Source organism: Chrysemys picta, chromosome 23, assembly GCF_011386835.1.
Source record: "Chrysemys picta bellii isolate R12L10 chromosome 23, ASM1138683v2, whole genome shotgun sequence".
Taxonomy (NCBI): Eukaryota; Metazoa; Chordata; order Testudines; family Emydidae; genus Chrysemys; species Chrysemys picta.
The window spans coordinates 9,195,589-9,218,407 of NC_088813.1; the positions used below are offsets into that span (position 1 = coordinate 9,195,589).

The window sequence follows — 22,819 nt, forward strand, 5'->3', positions numbered from 1 at the left end:
AAAAAAACAGGCTACAAACATAAATTAACATGCCCCCCTACAAGAGACAGTTTTGCCTCATAGCAAACACCCGTTTGCCTGTTCTATGCCTGTATCACGGATATTCCCTCAGCATAAAACCAACTGTGAACAAGTTCACTACTTAAAACAAAACTGAGGGAAGGGACTAGAAGACAGAACCAAAATACAAGGTGGCCTGGAGGAATCAGAGCAGCAAGAAGCGGGTTCAGTGCCAGTAGACAGGTGAGGGCAAGCCAGGTAATTACAGACCAGGGAAGCCTTACTTCATTATTGGGTAAATGCGTTCAACAAGTCATTTAAAACAGAGCTGTAAGTTACACTTCATTGAGCATGACTTGCCTCTAGTTGTCCCAAAGAAGGTATGGGATTGGTGTAGGGGAGGGGTGTCCAGGTGAGGATTTCTATCTTAAAGGGGCACCCTATGAAAAACTGTAAACACCACAGATATTAACCCTGTATCAGCAGATCCTGCCAGCTTCCTCATTCACTCCTTTCTTGTAGCCAGCGAGTTCAATAGTTCACTCCATGTTTTTCAGATCCTCATTGTCTTACAATGAGGCAGTTTTGATCCAGTGGATAAGGCAGCGGAATAAGAGTCAGGGTCGGGATTCTGGTAAAACGGAGACAGTGCTTACCCACCTTTGTAAGGAGTTTTGAGATCTTTGAATGGAAAGTGAAATAAAAGTACTCTTAAATACATGTGAGAATGCAAAGACTTGAAAGTAATCTGGAAGAAACACTTTCTAAGGACTTGTCTACAATTACAGCAGTGTAGCTCACGACTGTAGCACTTAGTGAAGGCGTTACCTACACTGACTGCAGCACTTCTCCCATCGATGAAGCACGGTCTACACCATGGCCCAGGTCGCTAGAACTATATCGCTCAGGGGTGTGGATTTTCCATTTATACCAACATAAATTGGTAGTATAGACCAAGCCTCAGAAATTCCTACCACACCCTAGGTTTTAAATTTCTTCCTGATAGAATCTGGTGACACCTCTGGATGTCTCACGGCCTAATGAGAGAGGGGAATTCTAATTCCACCAGTCCTACCATCTCCCCTGTGATTCATTCCAGTTTGATGAGATTGCCAGTGTCAAGAATCCATCTATGACCTGGACTGGACTAATTAAGCACAATATATTGAAATATGTGCAATGAAAAGCCACTGAAGTGAAGAGCCAGACTTAATTAGACAGCATGTCCAAATCCCAGTTCTACAGCCAAAGCTGACAGGTGGACTAGATGGACGCCCAATGCACAGAAACCCTGTTCCACTTCCGGCAAAGCATTTCTACATCAGGGGATGGAGGTAGAAAGCATACCTGCCAGATCCTGTCTACACTAGCAAAACTAGTTGTTAAGGGATTAGTTTATAACACAGTAATTCTCCAACCATAACAACACATCTTAGACTTGCATGTAGGCAGAACAATATTATAATTTTACTAATCATCCAATCTTTATCATGGTTATAATACAGCCCTGAATGGTAACTTGGGCCCATCCACTCTGGCAAGACCGTACTGTTGTAACTAGACTGAGGAGAAAGTTGTGCTCCAAACCCCCATCACTGCAAAGCAACTCTTACACAGGGTATGGCTATATTACATTGGTGCAATGTAGTGTACAATGGCTATACTGCATTGGTGCTGCTGCACCACTAGCACTGCTAGTGCAGACACACGAAGACGATGGGAGTGAGCTCTCCTGTAGATGTAATTACTCCAGTCCCTGCAAGCGATGGTAGCTATGTCGGTGGGAGAAGCTCTCCCACCAACATAGCACTGTCCACACCAGCGCTTAAGTCGGTGTAACTTACGTCACTCAGGAGGGTGGCTTATTCACACCACTGAGAGCTTGTCCACACTGCGAAGTTGTCGACAAAATCTGTGTCTTTCACAGGTACTTATACACACACACACACACACACACACACCCCGCGCGAAAGACAAAAGTTTTGCCGACGCAAGTGGCAGAGTGAACGCAGCTTTGCCGGCAGGAGCGGTCTCCTGCCAACAAAGCGAACGCCGCTCGCAGGGCTGGAAGTATTTTGTCAGCAAAAGTACTGACAAAGTAACGACAAAGAGCGTTTACACACGCTGACTTTTAGCGACAAGGCTGTATCGACAGCCTTGTCGCTAAAAGCTGCGTGGTGTAGACAAGCCCTGAGAGATATAACTTATACCGACACAAGCTGCAGTGTGTACATTGCCTCAGCGACCATCCATGAATATGCAGCAGGCTACTCACTTACAGCAGCTCTCCTACAATACTGACAATGCTGCCTGTGCTTAAACAGCACCTTTTGTTAGACGTTCTAAAGAATCATTCTGCCTCAGTTTCCCCATTTGTAAAATAGGGATAGATAGTTTAATTGACTTGCCTAAGGTCATAGAACAGGGATAGTCAATAGGCTGACCACGGGCCAAATCTGGACCGCCAGACGCTTTTGAATGGACTCCCAAATGTTTTTATTTACTTATTATTGTTGTTCTTTTTTATTGTTTTCTCTGGAGTCTGGACCTTGCCTATACCTGGACCAAGAAATCTGGACCTTGACAAAAAAATTAATTGACTACCCCTGACACCCAACAAGTTAACAGCAGAACTAGGAACCGAATCCAGGACTCCTGCCCTCCATTAATATGTCCTATGTGAAAGGCCAATCTGCCTCCTACAGAACTTGACTATCCCTACTGCAGGGAACAATCCTGTATGGGCAGAGAAAGGATTACAACTTGATTTCCCCCCACCACCACCTTCCCATCTGATTCTAGGAAAAGACACCTTTCCCCCTTGTATATGTGGTCCTCTTCTAACCTGCCATAGTCTCAGAACCCCCTCAACAAATAGTGGTCAATTTGAACATTAGTAATACACGAGCACAGGGCAGCTGATCACAAAATTATTCCCCCATCTAAAGGGCTATTCATTTTATTCTGGGTGGTCAACTGGATTCTAGTATAAGCATGAGGCTTTTGGCTGCCTGCTTGGAAATAACTGGCAATTTTCAGTTAAACGGCCTATAGTGTTTGACACTTTAAAAAAAAGACTTTTTATTCTGTGATTGCAATGCTGGGAACATTTCTCTACAGCTCACTGTTTACATCTGCCCCATGGCAGCTCTAAAGTGAAGCACCTGTATTAGTTTAGGAGTGACTGCTGGATTTCAGTTCTTCTCCTTAGTATGCTGACAGAAACTGGGGTGTGTCTGCACTGAGTATTTTACATTCTCCCACCATTGCACTACCACCAGTGGCAGCACTAGTGTAGACCAGCTTGCTGGCATTTCTACACATCAGACCCCCCTTGACTTGCTCTGAGCAAGATTAGATGCTGATAAAGCATCTAAGCTCTGCCTACACTAGCAATACACCAGGCCTACACAAGTGGTAGCTAGATAGTGGTAGAACTTAAAAATGCTAAGCCTGGGGAAAATCCTGGACAGTTATCTCCCAAGGAAACTATACAGTATAAACCACTTTCATGCTCCTCTTCTCCTTCCCATCAGCAGTTACCACAGAGCACCCTCCTCCTCAGTGGAGGGCATCAGATCTGAAATACTTCTTCCCCCGCTGCAAACTATGTGACTTCCCGAGAACTAAGGTGGGTGTGTCAATATCTTTTATTGGACCAACTTCTGTTGGAGAGAGACACAAGTTTTCGGCAATAAATGCTGGAACAGTCTAATCTTGTACCCTAACTTGGAGTCTATTTTCCTCCTAGAGTCTCCTTCTGCAGCATAATCCTAAAGGAAGAAGTGTAGGTGCAAATGTTGGATAGCAGAAGGCTGCAAGACTTGAATACACAAAGGGGACACTTCGCCACCAGATGCACTTTTGATCATTCAAACTGAAAAATTTTCTGTTGGGTTTGCCAAGATAGGGAAACCAATTCAATAGGTAATCAAATTTCATGCTTCATAGTATAATCTGATCACCACAACCACCAGGAAGAATAAATTCTCCTCCTTCACTCCTGCCTGGGGTCCCTACTTCCAGAACTGCAAATCTGACCACAGGCATTATAGCAGGCCTTCCTGAGACGCATCAGAGTACTGGCTATTGCCAGAGGCAGATCCTGGACTTATGCATCAAATTAATTGGTCCATAGAAGTCCTGTGGAGAGCTAGAGCTGAAATTGGGAAAAGTAGGAAATCCAACAGTCCTATGTAAAGGTTACAGTAGCATATTAGCCACAGTTGGGAGTAGCTCACGTCCAACCACAGGTTCTTTATATCTAAGTACTTATGTGCTCCCATCAATTTAGTCTGAGAATAGTAAAGGGGGAAACATGTGAGTGCAAGATTTTGCAGCCCACGTTTTTCAACAGCAGGCTCCTTCAATCCATCCAAACGGATCATGAATTTTAAACAATCCACAAGGAGCCGCTTGCTACCATCACCAATCAAAACAGTTTCCATTATCTTCCTTACTCTATGCTTTTCCATTTGCAAAGTAGTTTATGTCCTTGAAAACCAAGAAAATTTGCCAGCCCGAGCACAAAAGACTTGTACCATGCCGATTCATAATGGAAAAACAATGATATTTTACTTGCCAGTCAGATGATTGCCAGCCCTTTACTATGCTGATTCATAATGAAAAACAATGATATTTTACTCGCCCGTCAAAATAACATCACTCACCTTGGATGAGTGGGCGAGTAAAAGTTTGCAAAGCAATCTTATCACTTTCAGTACGCAACCTGAAATCTAACCACGTTGCTAAGACACCATCTGTGCTGAATTCGCACAATGTTTGAACAACACTCTGCCAGAAAGGTGCAAACATGATTTCCCTGGCCAGTATAAATAGGGTCAAATGGTGATTTACAATATGGCTCATTGCAGTTCAGCCATGTTGATACTAGCCAACAAAAGTGTTTGCCTCTTTCTAGCCTGAAATATTTTTCAAAACTGATCTGGCTAGCACACTTGGAATTGAGCATAGATGGGGCTCACTAAACATCATTCCTTTTTAAATGAAGTTGTCCGAGTCTGCAAATAAAAATGTAGACAGTCTGGTCTAAACTACTATGGTCAGAAAACAAGGACAATGCTCTATTTATTTGTCACTCAGAGTAACACCAGGAAATTGAAGTAATCCAGGGCCTATGTTTTACCTTCAAAAATTCCTTAACAGATTCAGCCTTCCAAAAGGCAAAGGACCCATTGGAAGTGGGAGGGCAGTGGGAAGACACGTAGGGTGAGAGCGTGGGGGAGGGAAACAGTCTGTGAACCATTGTGAGAGACAGCAAACAATGTACCTTTTTAAAACATGTTCAGGAGCCCTCGGGCCAATTGCTAAAAAAAGAAAGAGTGATAAACCAGTTAGACAGTTAGTAGCCAGGGACAGTACCTTTGTTTCCAAGAGAATATGACTGCAGCTCAGAGACAAAGAAAGGATGTAAGGGATGAATGGAAAGAGGACCTCAGGAACTAAGGGTAAGTCTACACTGCAATAAAAGCCCTGCAACACTGAATCTCAGAGCCCGAGCCATTGACTTGGGTTCGTGGGATCAGGCTACAGGGCTAAAAATAGCAATGCAAGCGTTCGGGGTCAGGCTGGAACGGGCTTAGCTGGTTCTTCTCTTTGGGCTTGTCGACACTTACCGAGGTGCAGCAGCACAGCTGCGGTGCTGTAGCGTGTCTGGTGAGGGCATTCTAATCCGATGGGAGAGAGCTCTCCCATCGGCTTAATAACTCCTCCTCCGCGAGAGGCGGTAGCTAGGTCAGCGGGAGAAGCTCTCCTGCCGACATAGTGCTGTCTAAACCGGGAGTTAAGGTCGGTATAACTACGTTGCTCAGGGGTGTGGATTATTCACACCCCTGAGCAATGTAGTTATATTGAAGAAAGTATGTAGTGCAGACCAAGCCTAAACCTCTGAAACTGCAGAGGATTAAAATGTGAACCAGACACCAGCTTTACTGTTGTTTTTAAATACACAAGTGCATGAACTATTGCTCATTAAATATGAGAACCTATCAGAATTGGATACAGCCAGGCAGAATGCTGCATACAGACTTCTTACAGACAAGCCCCCGCCCTTACTACCACAGGCAATCTTGAGCAGAGTCAGTCAAAAGCATTTGCATTATGTATTGCTTTTGGGATATGTGCAGAAGTCGGCCTGCTGTCAGTGAATCCATCCACTCAAATGTTGTAAGTGTAAATTCAGTAATATTTACCAAGTGCCGCTCCATCAAAGCTCTTGGGGAGACATGCAACCATTTAAAAACAACGACTCTAGTGATTAGCCGTGTTTAATCATAAATCATGGGGAAAAGCTCAAAACTGAACCCTCCTTGCATTGCCTCATGCAAACATCCAATCCACAGATTTATATTTAACTAGCCCACATTACCAGGGGCAAACCACAGGCACAGAATATCCACACTTTCAGAGTCTGGATTTTTATTATTCCCCTAAAAACTTGCACTTAAGTTTGTTTGTTTAAAAGCTTTCTAGCCATTCAGGTTCAGAAAGGACTTCAGAATACTGTATACCTAGCCAGGTGCACTGATGTCTGTAGGCAGGCAGACTGAAACAAAGGTCATGCTCTCCTCACCACAACCACTCACTTCACAGAGGTGTTATTGTTGAAGTCAAATTTAATCTAGCATTCAATTGCTAACATCGTTAACCATTTCAGAATAGGTCCCTGTATCAAAAACATCCGACCCCCTTCTCCCCAAAATGACTGGAAGCCCTGGGATACCACAGTAATGGACATGGCGTTATACTATCAGGAATGCGCCATGATTTTGATAGGGCATTGCTCAGAAATAAGGCTGCAGGTTTTGAATACAGAATGTTTCAGTCAACTGATTATCTTGATTACTCTGATACACTCGTTATTGTTATTAAAAATTAGGGTTACAGTGGCCATCTAAGAAATACTTGACTTCAGAATGTAGTTTGAGGTCTCTGGCACTTGATCCAGCAACTGATTTTTTTTTAAGTGTCCCTTGAGATTTACAATGATAAAATATAAATAAGAGGCCAAGTAAATTAGACAAAAGCTGGAAAAAATTGTGATTCATGGAAAATCTTTCAGGATTAGTCAAAAGCCTCCTGATATATTTCTACTATGTTCGCTAATCTTACCCTGGTATAAGGAATATTACTCTATATTCTCTAGAGCAGTGATGAGCAACCTGTGGCCCATCAGGGTAATCCGCTGACGGGCCACGAGACAGTTTGTTTACATTGACTGTCCGCAGGCCTGGCCACCCGCAGCTCCCAGTGGCCACAGTTCACGGTACCCAGCCAATGGGAGCTGCGGGAAGCAGGGGCCTGTGGGCCGCAGGTTGCCCACCACTGCTCTAGAGTTTACTCCACTATAAAATGCCATGCACACCAGGAGCACTAAATTTTCCAAGTAATAAAGTAACTACTGCTCATGCTAATTAGTGGGAAAGCTAGAAATTTCTAGCAGCATTCGGCCAGGTCTACTCTACAAACTTACATCAGTATAACGATATTGTTCAGGAGCAGAGCCGTCCCTTGAGTACGGCGAAGCGGGGTGAACGCCCTGGGCCCCACGCTTTGATAAAATCGTGAGGAGGCAAGCGGGGAGGTGAGGCAGGAGGGCGAGCGGGATGAGGAGGTGAGCGGCAGGCGGGCAGGGGCGAGGAGTAGCCCCCTATCAGACCCTCCCGCTCCCCCCAGTGCCTCCTGCCCGCCGGCAGGCCCCGCCGATCAGCGCCTCCCCCTCCCTCTCAGCACCTACTACCTGCCGCGGATCAGATGTTTCGCGACGTCTGGAGGCACTGGGGGGGGGGGCGGGAGAGGAGGGCTCAGAGTGCTCAGGGGAGGGGGCAGAACTGGGGGGTGAAGAGGCGGGGCTGGGAAGAAACAGGGTGGGGGTGGGCCCTTGGGGGAAGGGGTGGAGTGGGGGCAGGGCCTGGGCAGAGACAGAGGGGGGAGCATCCCCTGACAGATTAGAAACTCGGCACCTATGTTCCGGGCCCTGCACCTCCCTAAGGACGGCCCTGCTTAGGAGTGTGAAAAATCCACACCCCTGAGCGATGTAGTTATACTGACCTCACCCCTGGGGTAGACAGTGCTATATCAATGGGAAAGCTTCTCCGTCAACATAGCGACCATCTCTCATGGAGGAAAGCGCTGCAGCTGCACCACTGCCGTTTTTTAAGCCTAGACCTGCCCTTTGATATTTACATCATGAATGCAGGAAAGTTTTTGAAATATATCCTTTATAAATGTAACTCTGAGCAGCTATAAATAGGCCATAAAATACTCAAAATACACTGCAATGAACTGGCAGGGAACTCCACCCTCTTGTTAAAGGTTTTGCTGCTATAGAAACTCTGATTAAACGTGCAATGCCATGAATCACTGCCTGAAACAGAGGTGCGCCTCAGTGAACAAGGAAGGGCCGGAGAGTGACTGAACAACATTTCACGTGTATCAGATCTTAAATCAAATGTTCCCCCATACAAGCTCTGCCAAGAAACGAGTGTTGCTCTAGTACTGCAGGGTTGTAATAATTATAATAATATAATATAATTAATGGAGATATCCCATCTCCTAGAACTGGAAGGGACCTTGAAAGGTCATCGAGTCCAGCCCCCTGCCTTCACTAGCAGGACCAAGTACTGATTTTGCCCCAGATCCCCAAGTGGCCCCCTCAAGGACTGAACTCACAACCCTGGGTTTAGCAGGCCAATGCTCAAACCACTGAGCTATCCCTCCAACTCTCTTGCAGAAAAGCAATGGACTTCAGCACCTTCATTAGTTTTTAAGATCTAACAGACAACCCAGGAACAGAGGTGCCCAAAGTCACATGCACCCACTACAATAATGCAGGAAGAGTAAACAGCAGGAGTAAATTTCTGTTTGCAAGCACAGCCACCTGGATTGCTCGATCTATAAGGCACTCTCTCAAACCAACTGTTCTGCAGGCTAGCAGCACCCAGCACAGACACCATTATATTGATGGGAAACTAGGAGATCTAGGTTGCTAAAGAAACACCACTACTAGCACCAAGTGTCAGCACATCACAATTTCTCTTTCCTATTTAATTCAGGCCACGTCTACACTAGAAAGTTTCACTGTCCGAATCTTTGCTGACACTTAGCTGCCAACATTACTATGTTGGTACAGCACACATGCACGTGGCTGCTTTTTCCAGTGCCACGCATCCTCACCATAAGAAACTGTGTCAGCAAAAGACACTGTGCTCTGTCGGTAGGCATGCCAGCATCCCCCACACCACTGTATGCAAAATTGCCTTGAGGGACACCAGCACTCTACTACAGGCATATCTTCAGTGACCATTTGCAATCAAATATGCCTGCTAGTTAATAATTTGCACAACTGCAAACATTAGAAACAGAAATTATAAATTAAACTGAATGATTTTCAATACCTAGTACTAATGATGCTTTCCGTTCATACACTGGAAGCCTTTCTGCAGCTATAGTCCAGCCTTGCATGGAGATTAAATTATCAAACAGAAAAAAATAAATTAATACAATCTAAACATTTAAGGGGCCTTTACTGCCACGAATCACTCTATAAGAGCTTTGAGCAAAGATCCTTTCCCACCCTTCTAATTGCCAACACAGAACTGCAGGCTGGCAACTTTCCAACTCCATTTTGCCATGCTATTGGGCAAAAAGATCCCCCGGCCAAGAGCACAATACACTTTGGTCCAGCCGATGCTCAGCATGGACCAATCAAGCAAGGTAAGGGGTGGGGAGGCAGCACTCACCAAAACCTGCCAGAACAGCAGCAGCAAAGCGAGTTTTAAAAAAGGTTTAATTTTTCCAGAGACTAATGCTCTCAAATCAGAATAAACCCTTCGAAGGAGATCATCCACAATTCATTTACCAGTGAGAAATGTTAACATATCCAGTGTCTATACTATTATCTTTGTTCTCTCTACTTATGCTCCTCTTAAATGTTTCAATTTGAGGGGCGGGGAAAGAGATGAAATTTCTCTGCGGGGTTTTTTTCTTTTCACACGGAGATGTTAAGATTGTGCAATAAAAGTCTCACTTTGCAAGAATGTCGCTATAAGTAATGAAAACCTAATGGTAAACATGTTCCCATCACAGTATGTCTCATACAGAAAGCCTCCTCAAGGCAGAGACGGAAACTATTCAATGAAGTTATGTATCAGGACACAGAAAGGATGATTCAAGGGAAGTAGAAAAATCAAGAATGAAACCTGACCAAATATTTAAACTGGAGAATACTAAGAAATATTTTAGAACTAAATACACGGTTATTTCAAGTTTCACAGGGATCTAAGACTTAGAATATTAATCACTGACACTGTAAAAGCCCATGATACATACACATTTTTGTTATTTCTATTCCAGTATTAGCTAAAGGCTCCAACTGAGATTGTACAGCACCTGGATGATGGCGCCCAAATATATACAGGCAGCTACTCTCTTATTAAGACAGACAGGACAAGAGAGGAAACAAAGGCTTGGGGTAAAGTGACTTGCCTCACGTCACAGGGTATGTCAGCATGAGAACTATTAATAGAACGCAGGCCTAATGGATCCTACAGCATTCTTTTACTTTACTTTCCAAATCTGTGAGGTGTTTGCAAAGATTATTTCCTTCCTCATGACAAGTGATAAGTAACAGTCAGCATGGATTTGTCAAAAACAAATTGTGTCAAACCAACTTGATAGCTTTCTTTGACAGGGTAACAAGCCTTGTGGATGGGGGGAAGCGGTAGATGTGGTATATCTTGACTTTAGTAAAGCTTTTGATACAGTCTTGCATGACTGTCTCATAAACAAACTAGGGAAATGTAACCTAGATGGAGCTACTATAAGGTGGGTGCAAAACTGGTTGGAAAACTGTTCCCAGAGAGTAGTTACCAGTGGTTCACAGTCATGCTGGAAGGGCATAATGAGTGTGGTCTCGCAGGGATTGGTTCTGGGTCCGGTTCTGTTCAAGATCTTCATCAATGATTTAGATAATGGCATAGAGAGTGCACTTATACAATTTGCAGATGATACCAAGCTGGGAGCTGTTGCAAGTGCTTTGGAGGATCGGATTACAATTAAAAATGATCTGGACAAACTGGAGAAATAGTCTGAAGTAAATAAGGACGAAATTCAATAAGGACAAATGCAAAGTACTTCATTTAGGAAGGAACAATCAGTTGCACGCATACAAAATGGGAAATGACTGCCTGGGAAGGAGTACTGTGGAAAGGGATCTGCGGGTCATAGCGGACCAGGAGCTAAATATGAGTCAACAGTGTAACACTGTTGCAAAAAAAGCAAACATCATTCTGGGATGTATTAGCAGGAGACACAAGAAGTAATTCTTCTTCTCTACTCCACGCTGATTAGGCCTCAACTCCAGTTCTGGGTGCCACATTTCAGGAAGGACATGGACAAATTGGAGAGAGTCCAGAGAAGAGCAACAAAAATGATTAAAGGTCTAGAAAACGTGACCTATGAGGGAAGATTGAAAAAATTGGGTTTGTTCAGGCTGGAAAAGAGAAGACTGAGAGGGGACATGATAACAGTTTTCAAGTATGTAAAAGGTTGTTCCCAAGGAGGAGGAAGAAAAATTGTTTTTCTTAACCTCTGAGATAGGATAAGAAGCATTGGGCTTAAATTGCAGCAAGGGAGGTTTAGGTTGGACATTAGGAAAAACTTCCTGTCAGGGTGATTAAGCACTGGAATAAATTGCCTAGCGGTGTTGTGGAATCTCGGAGATTTTTAAGAGCAGGTTAGACAAACACCTGTCAGGGATGGTCTAGATAATACTTAGTCATGAGTGCAGGGGACTGGACTAGATGACCTCTCGAGGTCCCTTCCAGTTCTATGATTCTACGATTAACTTTCTATAATCAATGACTGGATTGCACTCATAGGGTCTTTCTCAAGGTATCTTAAAAAGCCGACTAAATATGTCACAGTGATGAAATTCACTGCTTTGTCTGTATTAGGCTAGGTCTACACTACAGCAGGGGGTCGACCTACGATACGCAACTTCAGCTACGTGAATAGCATAGCTGAAGTTGCGTATTTTAGGTCGACTTACCTGGCTGTGAGGACGGCGGCAAGTCGACCACTGCCGTGTTGCCATCGACTCCGCTGCCGCCTCTTGCCACGGTGGATTTCCGGAGTCGACGGCAGAGCGATCAGGGATCGATTTTATCGTGTCTTCACTAGACGCGATAAGTCGATCCCCAATAGATCGATTGCTACCCGCCGATCTGGCGGGTAGTGAAGACGTGCCCTTAGTAATTATTGAAGTCCACCAGATATGTTCTGTATAAGCCGCATACTCTCCACAGGGAAGTGGATACTTCAATATTCCAGAATAGCTGTCAGTCTTCACTGAATGCAGTATAAAAAGAGGCAGTCAGGACTGAGATATCAGATATGTACTACCAATGAATGAGTTAAATTTTCCACTTCCTCCTGATACTAGTTATCCTGCATATTCAGCAAAAATAAGTAAGTACATATCAGACAAAAGTAACAGAATAGCACTTCTAAAGTTAATGATAAATTTACTGCAAATCCTGGACTCAGGCCATAAAGAGCAATCAAATTGAGTTAGCAAGTATGAACTTTCCCCAAAGTAAGTCTGCTAGCATTACGTGTTCTGGCCTTTGCTGCCACTCCAGCACAAAGTGCAGGAAAGTTAATAAAAAAGCCAGTGGCCTGAAGCCACAGCTAATTTCAAAACTCTACTGTAAAACACAGCTGCCAAGGAAAACATTACATACATTGCTCATTGGGTAATTCCACACAGAAAGCCTGATACTACATATCTAAGGCTCAATGAACCCACAAGAGAGTTCAGGAATCATGATTAAGCATGCCAGCTACACTGGTTTCCTCACCATTTCGCTGGCCAATATGCATTGGACCACAATATGCCAGAACCATGTTTGAAACATGTTTCAGCATCTTTTTAAAATATATTTCTAACATGACTGTGACAGTCTGTACCCCTATGTTCACCCTTTTTACAAAACTATAATGATTTTTGTACAAAGTATGCCTTGTGAGGTATCATTTGAAATCTCATAATATGCTGATCATTATTGTCCTGATAAAATATGTGGGTCAACATTGCATGCAAAGTTATAAAACTCTACTGTATGACATTGCTGAGACATGCTCCAAATTTAGAAAAGCAGGCACAAACCAGTTCCTCAGAGACAAAAGGCAAACTGGCATCTCAGCCAAGTGTCAACAAAATCAAATGTACTATCACCTGGTTAAGCAGCTTCTTTGGAGGAAAAAGGGTGAGAGTGAGAAATTTACATGTTGGCAAAGAAACAGCTGGAAGTTTCCAGTCCCACAGACTTTCCGTCACCTGAACCCCAGATGGAGATGATTCTCAAAGAAGAGAATTGCTATAAGAAATATACTGATTTATACCTGCCTCTGGAGATTTCCATTACTTGCATCTGAAGAAGTGAGATTCTTACCCACGAAAGCTTATGCTCCCAATACTTCTGTTAGTCTTAAAGGTGCCACAGGACCCTCTGTTGCTATAAGAAAGGGGAGCAAACTCCCTAGATTATCCATCCCTTCATCTGTACTCATGGCACAGACAACACTTGAAAGACAAAGGAAGCATTACTGAACTGGGGAGGGATTCTGGCTGAAAGAGCTAGATAGTAAGACTGCTAGAACATGCGGTGAGAGACCCCCTTTTGCTTTAAATTCACTTAGTTTGTTAAGTTTGGTATTATTTTGCATTTTACCTCTTATTTCTTTGTAACCAATTCTGACGTTTATGCCTCATTACTTGTAATCACTTAAAAATCTATCTTCCTGTAGTTAATAAACTTGTTTTATCTAATCCACTGTTCGTTTGAACTGAAGTGTTTGGGAAACTTACTTTGGGATAACAAGATTTGTGAATATCATTTTCTATTAATTAAATGATGGACTTTATATGAGCCTGTATTGCCAGGAGGAGCTGGGCAGTACAAGATGCACATTGCTGGGTCTGGGACTGGGAGTTTGCTATTGTTGCCCGGCTGGTGTAATTCATGGGTGGCTGGCGTTAGCTCTCGTACAGTATAACTGGGAGTGACTTACAGGCTGAAGGCTATGAGTGGGAAGACCAGGAGTGGTAGCTCTCACAGCGAAGCCGTATAAAAGGCAACACAGCTGTTCCAGATTGTATCCTGGGTAATGTCACAATGACGTGATCCTGTCAACATGGCTGGCCAAACAATGGGCCTGATTTTACCACCATTGTCACTGATGGGACTAGAACAAGGCCCACATTAGAAAGAGGATTTAAACACTAATTTAGCTCACAGCCCAGTGTACATGAAGCTTAGGAGACCCAGGAGAATGTGGCACCTCATGTATGGACAGTGAAAACTTTTCAAACAGGAAAAAAAGTGTGTTTCTATTTCATTCAAATATTATTTCTTTTGGCTCTGTGCAAGAATCCCTTACAAGGAAGTGAACCCAAAGTGACTAACAGGATCTTTTTCACTTCTGAATCTTTCTGTGGAACACTTAATTAAACACGGTTTACAGGAGATGAAACGTGCTAACATCTATGACAGTGAGAGAACAACCTTGTTTGCATAAGCCGGTTGGTCCATTAAGCATATTCCAGAAATCATCCTGTTATAAGTCCCAGCAAGAAATGACAGTACATCTAAAATGCAAGGCCATTCAGACTTTTGCATCCCTATACTGAAACAGTGAATAGTAATTAAGATTCTATGGCCACATCCATACTTTCGGCATAGCCATGTTAGCAGAACAGCTTTAAAAAACAAGTTCATAGTTCAGGCAAAAAATGGTTTAACAGTCTACCCAGACAGCAAAGAACAGTTCTAGCCTTGAAGAATAATGTTTCTCCAACCAGTCTTTTTTTACTGGTGTAACTCCACTGAGCCATTAGAAAATGTTCTCTGGTATAACTATACCAGCCAACCCCCAGTGTAACACAGCGTATACCAGCAAAACACTAACTGTACCTTTGCCAGCACAGCTTACACTGGTTCGGAGAGTAAAAGAAGCTATACCAGCAAAAGCACTTTGATGTCAGTATAACTGAGTCTACACTTGGGCTTCTGCTGATATCATTCTTTGGGTGTTGTTTTCAACTATCACACTTCTAACATGTTGCTATACTGTACTAGCAAAGCTTCCTAGTGCGGACCTGCCCTGACTTTAATAGAGTTATTCCTGATTTATATCAGCAAAAGGGGGAGGAGAATTAGACACTAGAGGTAAAATTTGCAAATAAGACTAAATGGATTAGGAACCTGGGTCGCATTTCAAAAGTGACTTAGGCACTTAAGAGCTTAAGGCTTGGTCTACACTACCAATTTATGTCAGTATAACGACGTTGCTCAGGGGTGTGGAAAAGGGTGATGTGCTATAACCCCCAGCACAGGCAGTGCTGTCAACGGGAGGGCCTCTCCAGTCACCACAGCTACCGCCTCTCGGGGAGGTGCAGCACCCACGCTGTTGGCAGAAGCTCTCCTCTCAGCATAGGTAGTGTCTGCTGCACCGCCGCCGGAGCGCTCTTAGGGCTTGTCTACACTGGCACTTTACAGTGCTGCAACTTTCTCGCTCGGGGGAGGGGGAGTGTGAAAAAACACCCCCATGAGCTCAGCAAGTTTCAGCGCTGTAACGTGCTAGCATAGACAGTGCACCAGTGTGGTGCAGCGTTACCAGTGTAGACAAGCCCTAAGCAGACATTGGGCTCATTGAAAGCCAATGAAGCTGTTCTGTAAGCAATTCTTAACTGTGTTTCATAATCAGCATATCAAAGGCACAAATACAAAAGAACCAAGTTAGCAAACTATTTACCCAGCCCTTTCTCCCCACATTATGGTAGAAAGCCAGGTGGTTTTCAAAAAAACAGCAATACATTGGGTTCCTGTTTGCAAAAAAGGACTTGTTTTCACTACTGTCATCCCCTTCACATCTTTGCCACTGATGTTTTCTATCATTTCATATAAATATACCATTCAGTTAAGAGATGAAGCATGTTCCTTAAACTGATAACATCAGGGGACAATTAGTTTCTCTAAAGTGGTTTGGAAAGGGCTTGAAGTCATCTGTAAATAGATTCAAATAAGCATTATTGTGTCAACAAAGATTTCACTGGGTACAAAAGGTGCCTATCACCTTGGTATCCTAGCCCCAATCAGGTCAAATTAAAATCAACAGAAAGTCTGTGTGCAGAACAGCATCTTTCGATTTAAAAATATATTGAAAAATAATCAGAAGTGTAGGGCTGGAAAAGACCTCAAGTGTCCATCCCCACTCACAAAGGCAGGATTAAGTATACCATCCTAAATCACTCCTGACAGGTGTTTGTCTAACCTGTTCTTTAGAACAACCAATGACCAGGATTCCATAACCTCTCTAGGTAACTTGTTCCAGTGCTTACCTGTCCTTACAGTTTGAAAGATTTTCCTGATATCTAACGAACCTCCCTTGCTGCAAACTTAGCGGATTACTTCTTTGCTGGTTTCTTTAAAGCTGGGTAAGTATCCAGGACATAGACCCAGTAGAATAGCAGCTCCTGATTTGGATGGAGCTGAAGTAACAATAGGTCATACCAGCCGTATCACTTGGCTTACAAGCTTGCTTCCCCAGCCTGGTACCAAGCATTCCTTTGAATATTTACTCAGTCACTTGTAAATTAATCCTCAGATACCAGGAACACAACATGAACCAAAAAGTCAGACAAGATAGTACAGTGGCTTAATGCACAGGACTGACAGTCAGAAGATCTGGGTTCTCTCCTTCCCAGTTCCCCATCTGCTTGCCATGTGACCATCAGTTAGTCACGTCTCATCTCTGTACCTCAGCTTCTTATGGGAATATTTCCATGCCCCATAGGCATGGAGCAATTTATGCATGTTTTTAGAGCACTTTGAGATCATCCAATTGAAGCATTATGGAAATCCCAAGTGCTTGTACATCTACATATTTTTTTACTATGCTGACGCCTGAGAAGCCTCCTGAGAGGGCAGCATAAAGGATTCAGACAGCAAGTTTGTGAGTAGCTGATTGAAAGGGTACTCTCTGGAAAGAGTTAAGAAACACCTGCATTAGAACCAATCACAAAGGTGCGACTGCTGGTCTGCCTAGTCACTGACTGCCGAATGCGCGATTCCCCCAGTGTGCAGAAAAGAACTGGAACTAGTTCTCATCACACAGCGCTGTCACATCAGCAAGAACTACTAATTAACTGATAAAAATAGACATCGGAAAAAGCTTTTTTCTTTACACAAAGCCAAGCGCTGAGCTCCTGCAGCCATATAGCGTTCCGTTTGCCAAGCGCGCTAAAACCCACCCACAAAAGAACATTCTCAAAGCCACAAAAAACACACGAGGTGCAGAATGTCAGAACCTCTCTCACCACAAAGAGAAAGTAGGGCCCCGATCCCATCAAACGCTGAGCACCTCTAACTAAGCACCCTGTATTCCAGAGACTTCAGTGGGATCAGCAAGCACTCCGCACCACACGGATGAGGCCCTTAATCTCCATGAGCCATATTCAGTTTCCTAATTCACAGGACTTTCCTCTCATTGCGAACCAGTCCCTACCTATCGTTTTGCTTGAAATAAATGGTTGAATACGTTATCCATGTGCCCACAGGGGTGGGCAACAGCTTGCTTAGCACATGGCAGCACTTATGTCAATAACAATGGACTGTAATATCTGAACAACTTTCATCACCACAGGGGTTTTCCTTGAGCATTTTTTTGCTTATTGAATGAGTTTTTATAGCTAGTGAATAATCATCACTGACTAAAATGCCTGAAGCAACTTCAATATTTCCTAATTTTTTTATTATATATATATAAATGCCTAAATGTGTCTAAAGCAATCAAGTTTGATCAAAATACAAGTGGCTTGTTTCAGTACAAATAATGTGGCTCCTGAGATTATCATCAAAATAAACTGAAGATCAAATTAACCAGTGATTGAATGAAGTGGAAGGCTGTGTAATCACAGATTACTGATCCACCAGCAGGGAAACAAGGATGCAATCACATTTTACCCATCTGTGTCAGTCCCTCCACAAGGATCTACATTCCCACTAATGTTACCCTCCCTTCCCCCGCCCTCTCAAGAAAGACTCAAGTCTGCTCCAGGGCTCACAGCAAATAAACCGGGTATGTCTTGATGGGGGAAAATATTCATTCTTTTTAATCATATTAGCTCACCATGATAGCTTGTATTTTAACAGGGCTTTTCTAACAAGTCCGAAGCGGTGTTAGACAGACACATTTCAGCCTGAGAGGGGGCAGCTTAAGCAACTTTGAATATGTTAAGAAAGCCCCATTAAAGCCTTCTCTACACAGGAAAGTTTTTTGGTATAACCCAAGGTGTGCATTTCAATCAGTATAGTGATATTAGTATAACTCTGCCATGTAGACACACTTATTCTGGTATAAGAGTGCCTTTTGTCAGTTTCAACTCTTGCTTTGGAAGGGGGTTGAGATAAACCAAAGAAAAATAAGAACACCTCTCTTATACTCGAATATAGTATATTGAAGGGAGAAGGAGGTATTATATCAGTTTAGCCATAACAGTGTAACCAGTGAAACTTTCCCATGTAGACAAGCCCCAAAATGCAGGCTGTCCCCTGCCACACTGAGCTAACTAAACTCAGTTAACAAGACTGAGAAACACCCACCTCCGTTTCTGTTCATCAAGACAGGGCCCCGGGAAGCTTTGCCCTTCACCACCCACTCCAAACAAACTAGAGTATATAAAGATCTACCAGTGATAATTCTCTGATATTTATATTTTTAAAAGGTGAACTCAACATTTAAAATCCATGAGCTGTCTATTTTAGGAGGTTTCTGTTCCCTTTCTAGAAGAAGATTGAGAATCACTTCCTCCTCTATATTTTGTTGGAGAGTTTGTTTGTTTTTTAAACGGCTGTATCTCCACATTTCTGTAAATATTTGCGCAGCTGCTTTCATATAATTGAAAATAAACATTTAAACTAAAAAGATAAAGTTTGAGAAAGGGAATATTTTTAAGACCTTCAATGTAGAAACTAGGAAGTGAGGTTTTTTACCCACAAAAGCTTATGCCCAAATAAATCGGTTAGTCTTTATGGTGCCCCCAGACTCCTTGTTGTTAATGTAGAGACTGTGATCACGAGTGTCCCTGTCCCTTTCTGGGCACTACTAAAATACTTGATACCAATGTAAGCTCATCAATAGTTCTTCAACTAACATGGCAAGTCTACATATAGGCACTTCAAGACCTTGCCCTCCTCCACTTGGACAAATACAATACAAGGCACTAGTGTTAAATAATTCAGTTACATAGATAAACAATAAAGGGAAAAGGAAATTTAGTTGGAAGTGAGGAAACTGCATTTCAAATGAGATCTGAAACAAGAGAGAGCAGATCAAGCAAAGAGATACCAAAAGGCTGTTTCAACCAGCAGAAGTTGCACATACAATCTTGCAGAGAAGGCTCTTGCATGAATGCAGGAGACTGGACTAGATGACCTCTTGAGGTGTCTTCCAGTTCTGCAATTCTACGATGACACTATAAACAGTGGGGTCATACCACGATAGTTAAAACTGTACAACTTGTGTGTGTAGTCAAGGCCTAAGTGTTTCAAAAGAACAGAAAAGCTTAGCAATAAAAGCCTTCACCAAGATTTTTTTTTAAATGGGGTGCCTAATGTTGGGGGCTCTTAAACGTATATTCACAGGCACTTAGGTGACCTGGTTTTCAAGAACGACTCAGCAGCTCCCAACTGAAGCTGGGTGATGCTGGACGTGCAGCATGATTGAAAAACGGACTACTTATTTAAGTGCTGAAATACTGATTTAGAGTTTAGGCACCCATGTCTGAATTTTTCCATACTGACTTTAAACAAACCGATGAGGTTCTCTCCCTTCCTGGGACTGAGGAACTTGGAAAGCAAGGCACCACTGCCCAAAACTTTGGCACCACCACAAATTCTCTCCCTCCACCCCCTTGTTACATGGTGTTATTTACTATAAAAGAGGTTAGCATGTTAGAAAGGGACGGCTGAAGCTCACTGGTTTAGAGAAGCAGCATATGCCATCCCTCAAAAGCCCCAAACATGCAACTTGCCACAACAGCCAGGGGATAACCCATCTCCACATGCAGTGCAGTGAAAAGCAGTGGGTTAGGGCAACACGAGAGGGGCTTTGGTCCCCGCACCCCTTTTTTCTTTGGATTTTGTCTTGGTATGGAGTTAGATATTATGCATTAAGTAAAGAAAGTCCTGGAGATAAAAGGCAGCTAGGGAAAAAAAGGGCAGGGGGGTGAGTGGGGAAGACAGAAAAGGTGTCTGCATGTGAAACAGGCAACAAGCAAGGAGGGAGAATCACAGCAGAATGCGGGGGAGCAGTTGGGATGCTTGGGACGGGGAAGAGAGGCAAAAGGGGGCAGAGGGGAGCCGGCCCCAGACAAAAGGAGGTAAACGGAGGTCAAGGGGAGCAGCCCCAGGCAAAAAGAGGCTGAGGGACAGGGGCTGGTCATCAAATGGGGAAGGGTGGGTGGGAGAGGAAACAGGCTGAGGGGCCAGGCCATAGGATGGGGAAGGGTTTCAGGGGGCTGAGGGAGTGGGAACCAGCCCCAGTGGTGGGATGGGGAAGGGTCCCAGGGGGGCAGATGAAGGATGGTATGGGGGGATGGGGAAGGGTCCCGGGGGGGCAGATGGGGGAGCAGAGGGAGGGTGGTATGGGGGGATGGGGAAGGGTCTCGGGGGGGGCAGAGGGAGGGGGGATGGGGAAGGGTCTCGGGAGGGGGCTATGGGGAGATGGGGAAGGGTCCCGGGGGCAGAGGGAGGGGAGTATCGGAGGCAGAGGAAGGGAGGATGGGGAAAGGTCTCGGGGGGGCAGAGGGAGGGGGCTATGGGGGGAAGGGTCCCGGGGGGCAGAGGAAGGGAGGATGGGGAAGGGTCTCGGGGGGGCAGACGGAGGGGGCTATGGGGGGATGGGGAAGGGTCTCGGGGGGAGGGCAGAGGGAGGGGCTATGGGGAAGGGTCTCGGGGGGGCAGAGGGAGGGGGCTATGGGGGGATGGGGAAGGGTCTCGGGGGGGGCAGAGGGAGGGGGCTATGGGGGGATGGGGAAGGGTCCCGGGGGAGCAGAGGGAGGGGAGTATCGGAGGCAGAGGAAGGGAGGATGGGGAAGGGTCTCGGGGGGGGCAGAGGGAGGGGGCTATGGGGGGATGGGGAAGGGTCCCGGGGGGGCAGAGGGAGGGGGCTATGGGGGGAAGGGTCCCGGCGGGGGGCAGAGGGAGGGGGCTATGGGGGGATGGGGAAGGGTCCCGGGGGGGGCAGAGGGAGGGGGCTATGGGGGGATGGGGAAGGGTCCCGGGGGGGGCAGAGGGAGGGGGCTATGGGGGGATGGGGAAGGGTCCCGGGGGGGGCAGAGGGAGGGGGCTATGGGGGGAAGGGTCCCGGGGGGCAGAGGAAGGGAGGATGGGGAAGGGTCCCGGGGGGGGCAGAGGGAGGGGGCTATGGGGGGATGGGGAAGGGTCCCGGGGGCAGAGGGAGGGGAGTATCGGAGGCAGAGGAAGGGAGGATGGGGAAGGGTCTCGGGGGGGCAGAGGGAGGGGGCTATGGGGGGAAGGGTCCCGGGGGGGGGCAGAGGGAGGGGGCTATGGGGGGATGGGGAAGGGTCCCGGGGGCAGAGGGAGGGGAGTATCGGAGGCAGAGGAAGGGAGGATGGGGAAGGGTCTCGGGGGGGCAGAGGGAGGGGGCTATGGGGGGAAGGGTCCCGGAGGGGGCTATGGGGGGGATGGGGAAGGGTCCCGGGGGGGGCAGAGGGAGGGGGCTATGGGGGGATGGGGAAGGGTCCCGGGGGGGGCAGAGGGAGGGGGCTATGGGGGGGATGGGGAAGGGTCCCGGGGGGGGCAGAGGGAGGGGGCTATGGGGGGAAGGTTCCCGGGGGGGGCAGAGGGAGGGGGCTATGGGGAAGGGTCTCGGGGGGGCAGAGGGAGGGGGCTATGGGGGGAAGGGACCCGGGGAGCACCCGGCCACCCCCAGCCAGGAGGGGCGCGGGGCGGCATCGCCTCACCTGGCTGGGTCCCGCCCCGGCTCCAATCTGCCCCGCGGCAGCCCCCGGCTCCGAGTGCGGTCGGCGCGTGCCCGGAAGCCCGGCAGGCTGCGGGCCGGGGAGGGGCGCGCGGGGCATGCCGGGACTCGTAGTCCGTGGGGCGGGGGGCCAGCGTGAGGGGGCGGGGATATTATGGGATATTAACTTGGGGGGATTTATTCTGTGAGTCGGCGCGGGTTGGGGAGGGGAGGGTGGGGTAGTTTGGGGATCGGATGGTGGGGCGGTTTGGGGAGTGGAGAGTGGGCGGTTTGGGGGGTGGTGGGGGTTTGGGGAGCGGAGGGTTGGGAGGGTTTGGGGAGCGGAGGGTGGGGCAGTTTGGGGAGTGGAGGGTGGGGTAGTTTGGGGAGCGGTGGAGGTTGGGGAGCGGAGAGTGGGCGGTTTGGGGGGTGGTGGGGGTTTGGGGAGCGGAGGGTTGGGAGGGTTTGGGGAGCGGAGGGTGGGGCAGTTTGGGGAGTGGAGGGTGGGGTAGGTTGGGGAGCGGTGGAGGTTGGGGAGCGGAGGGTGGAGCGGGTTGGGAGGGGTTGGGGAGCGGAGGGTGGGGCGGGTTGGGGAGTTGTGGGGGTTGGGGAGCGGAGGGTGGGGTAGTTTGGGGAGTTGAGAGGGTTGGGGAGCGGAGGGTGGGGTAGTTTGGGGAGTTGTGGGGGTTGGGGAGTGGAGGGTTGGGAGGGTTTGGGGAGCAGATGGTGGGGCAGTTTGGGGAGTGGAGGGTGG

The 22,819-nt window shown here is 46.2% G+C and overlaps 1 protein-coding gene across 9 annotated transcripts in view; it reads right to left on the minus strand.

Annotated features, from left to right (window-relative positions):
• Positions 1-22,208, minus strand: part of PHACTR4 (phosphatase and actin regulator 4) — a 100,218-nt gene extending 78,010 nt beyond the window's left edge. For 3 of the 9 annotated variants that reach the window (XM_065577065.1, XM_065577059.1, XM_065577062.1), the window contains exon 1: positions 22,070-22,120. Coding sequence is in view for 2 of the 9 variants with exons in the window: in XM_065577058.1 (XP_065433130.1) it covers positions 22,070-22,186 (117 nt within the window). In the remaining 7 variants the exon portion in view is untranslated. Of the gene's footprint in view, positions 1-5,290; positions 5,323-22,069 lie in introns of those variants that run through there. The other 6 variants (XM_065577058.1, XM_065577057.1, XM_065577063.1 and 3 more) reach the window with 4 other exon arrangements.
• Positions 22,209-22,819: the final 611 nt, after the last annotated feature.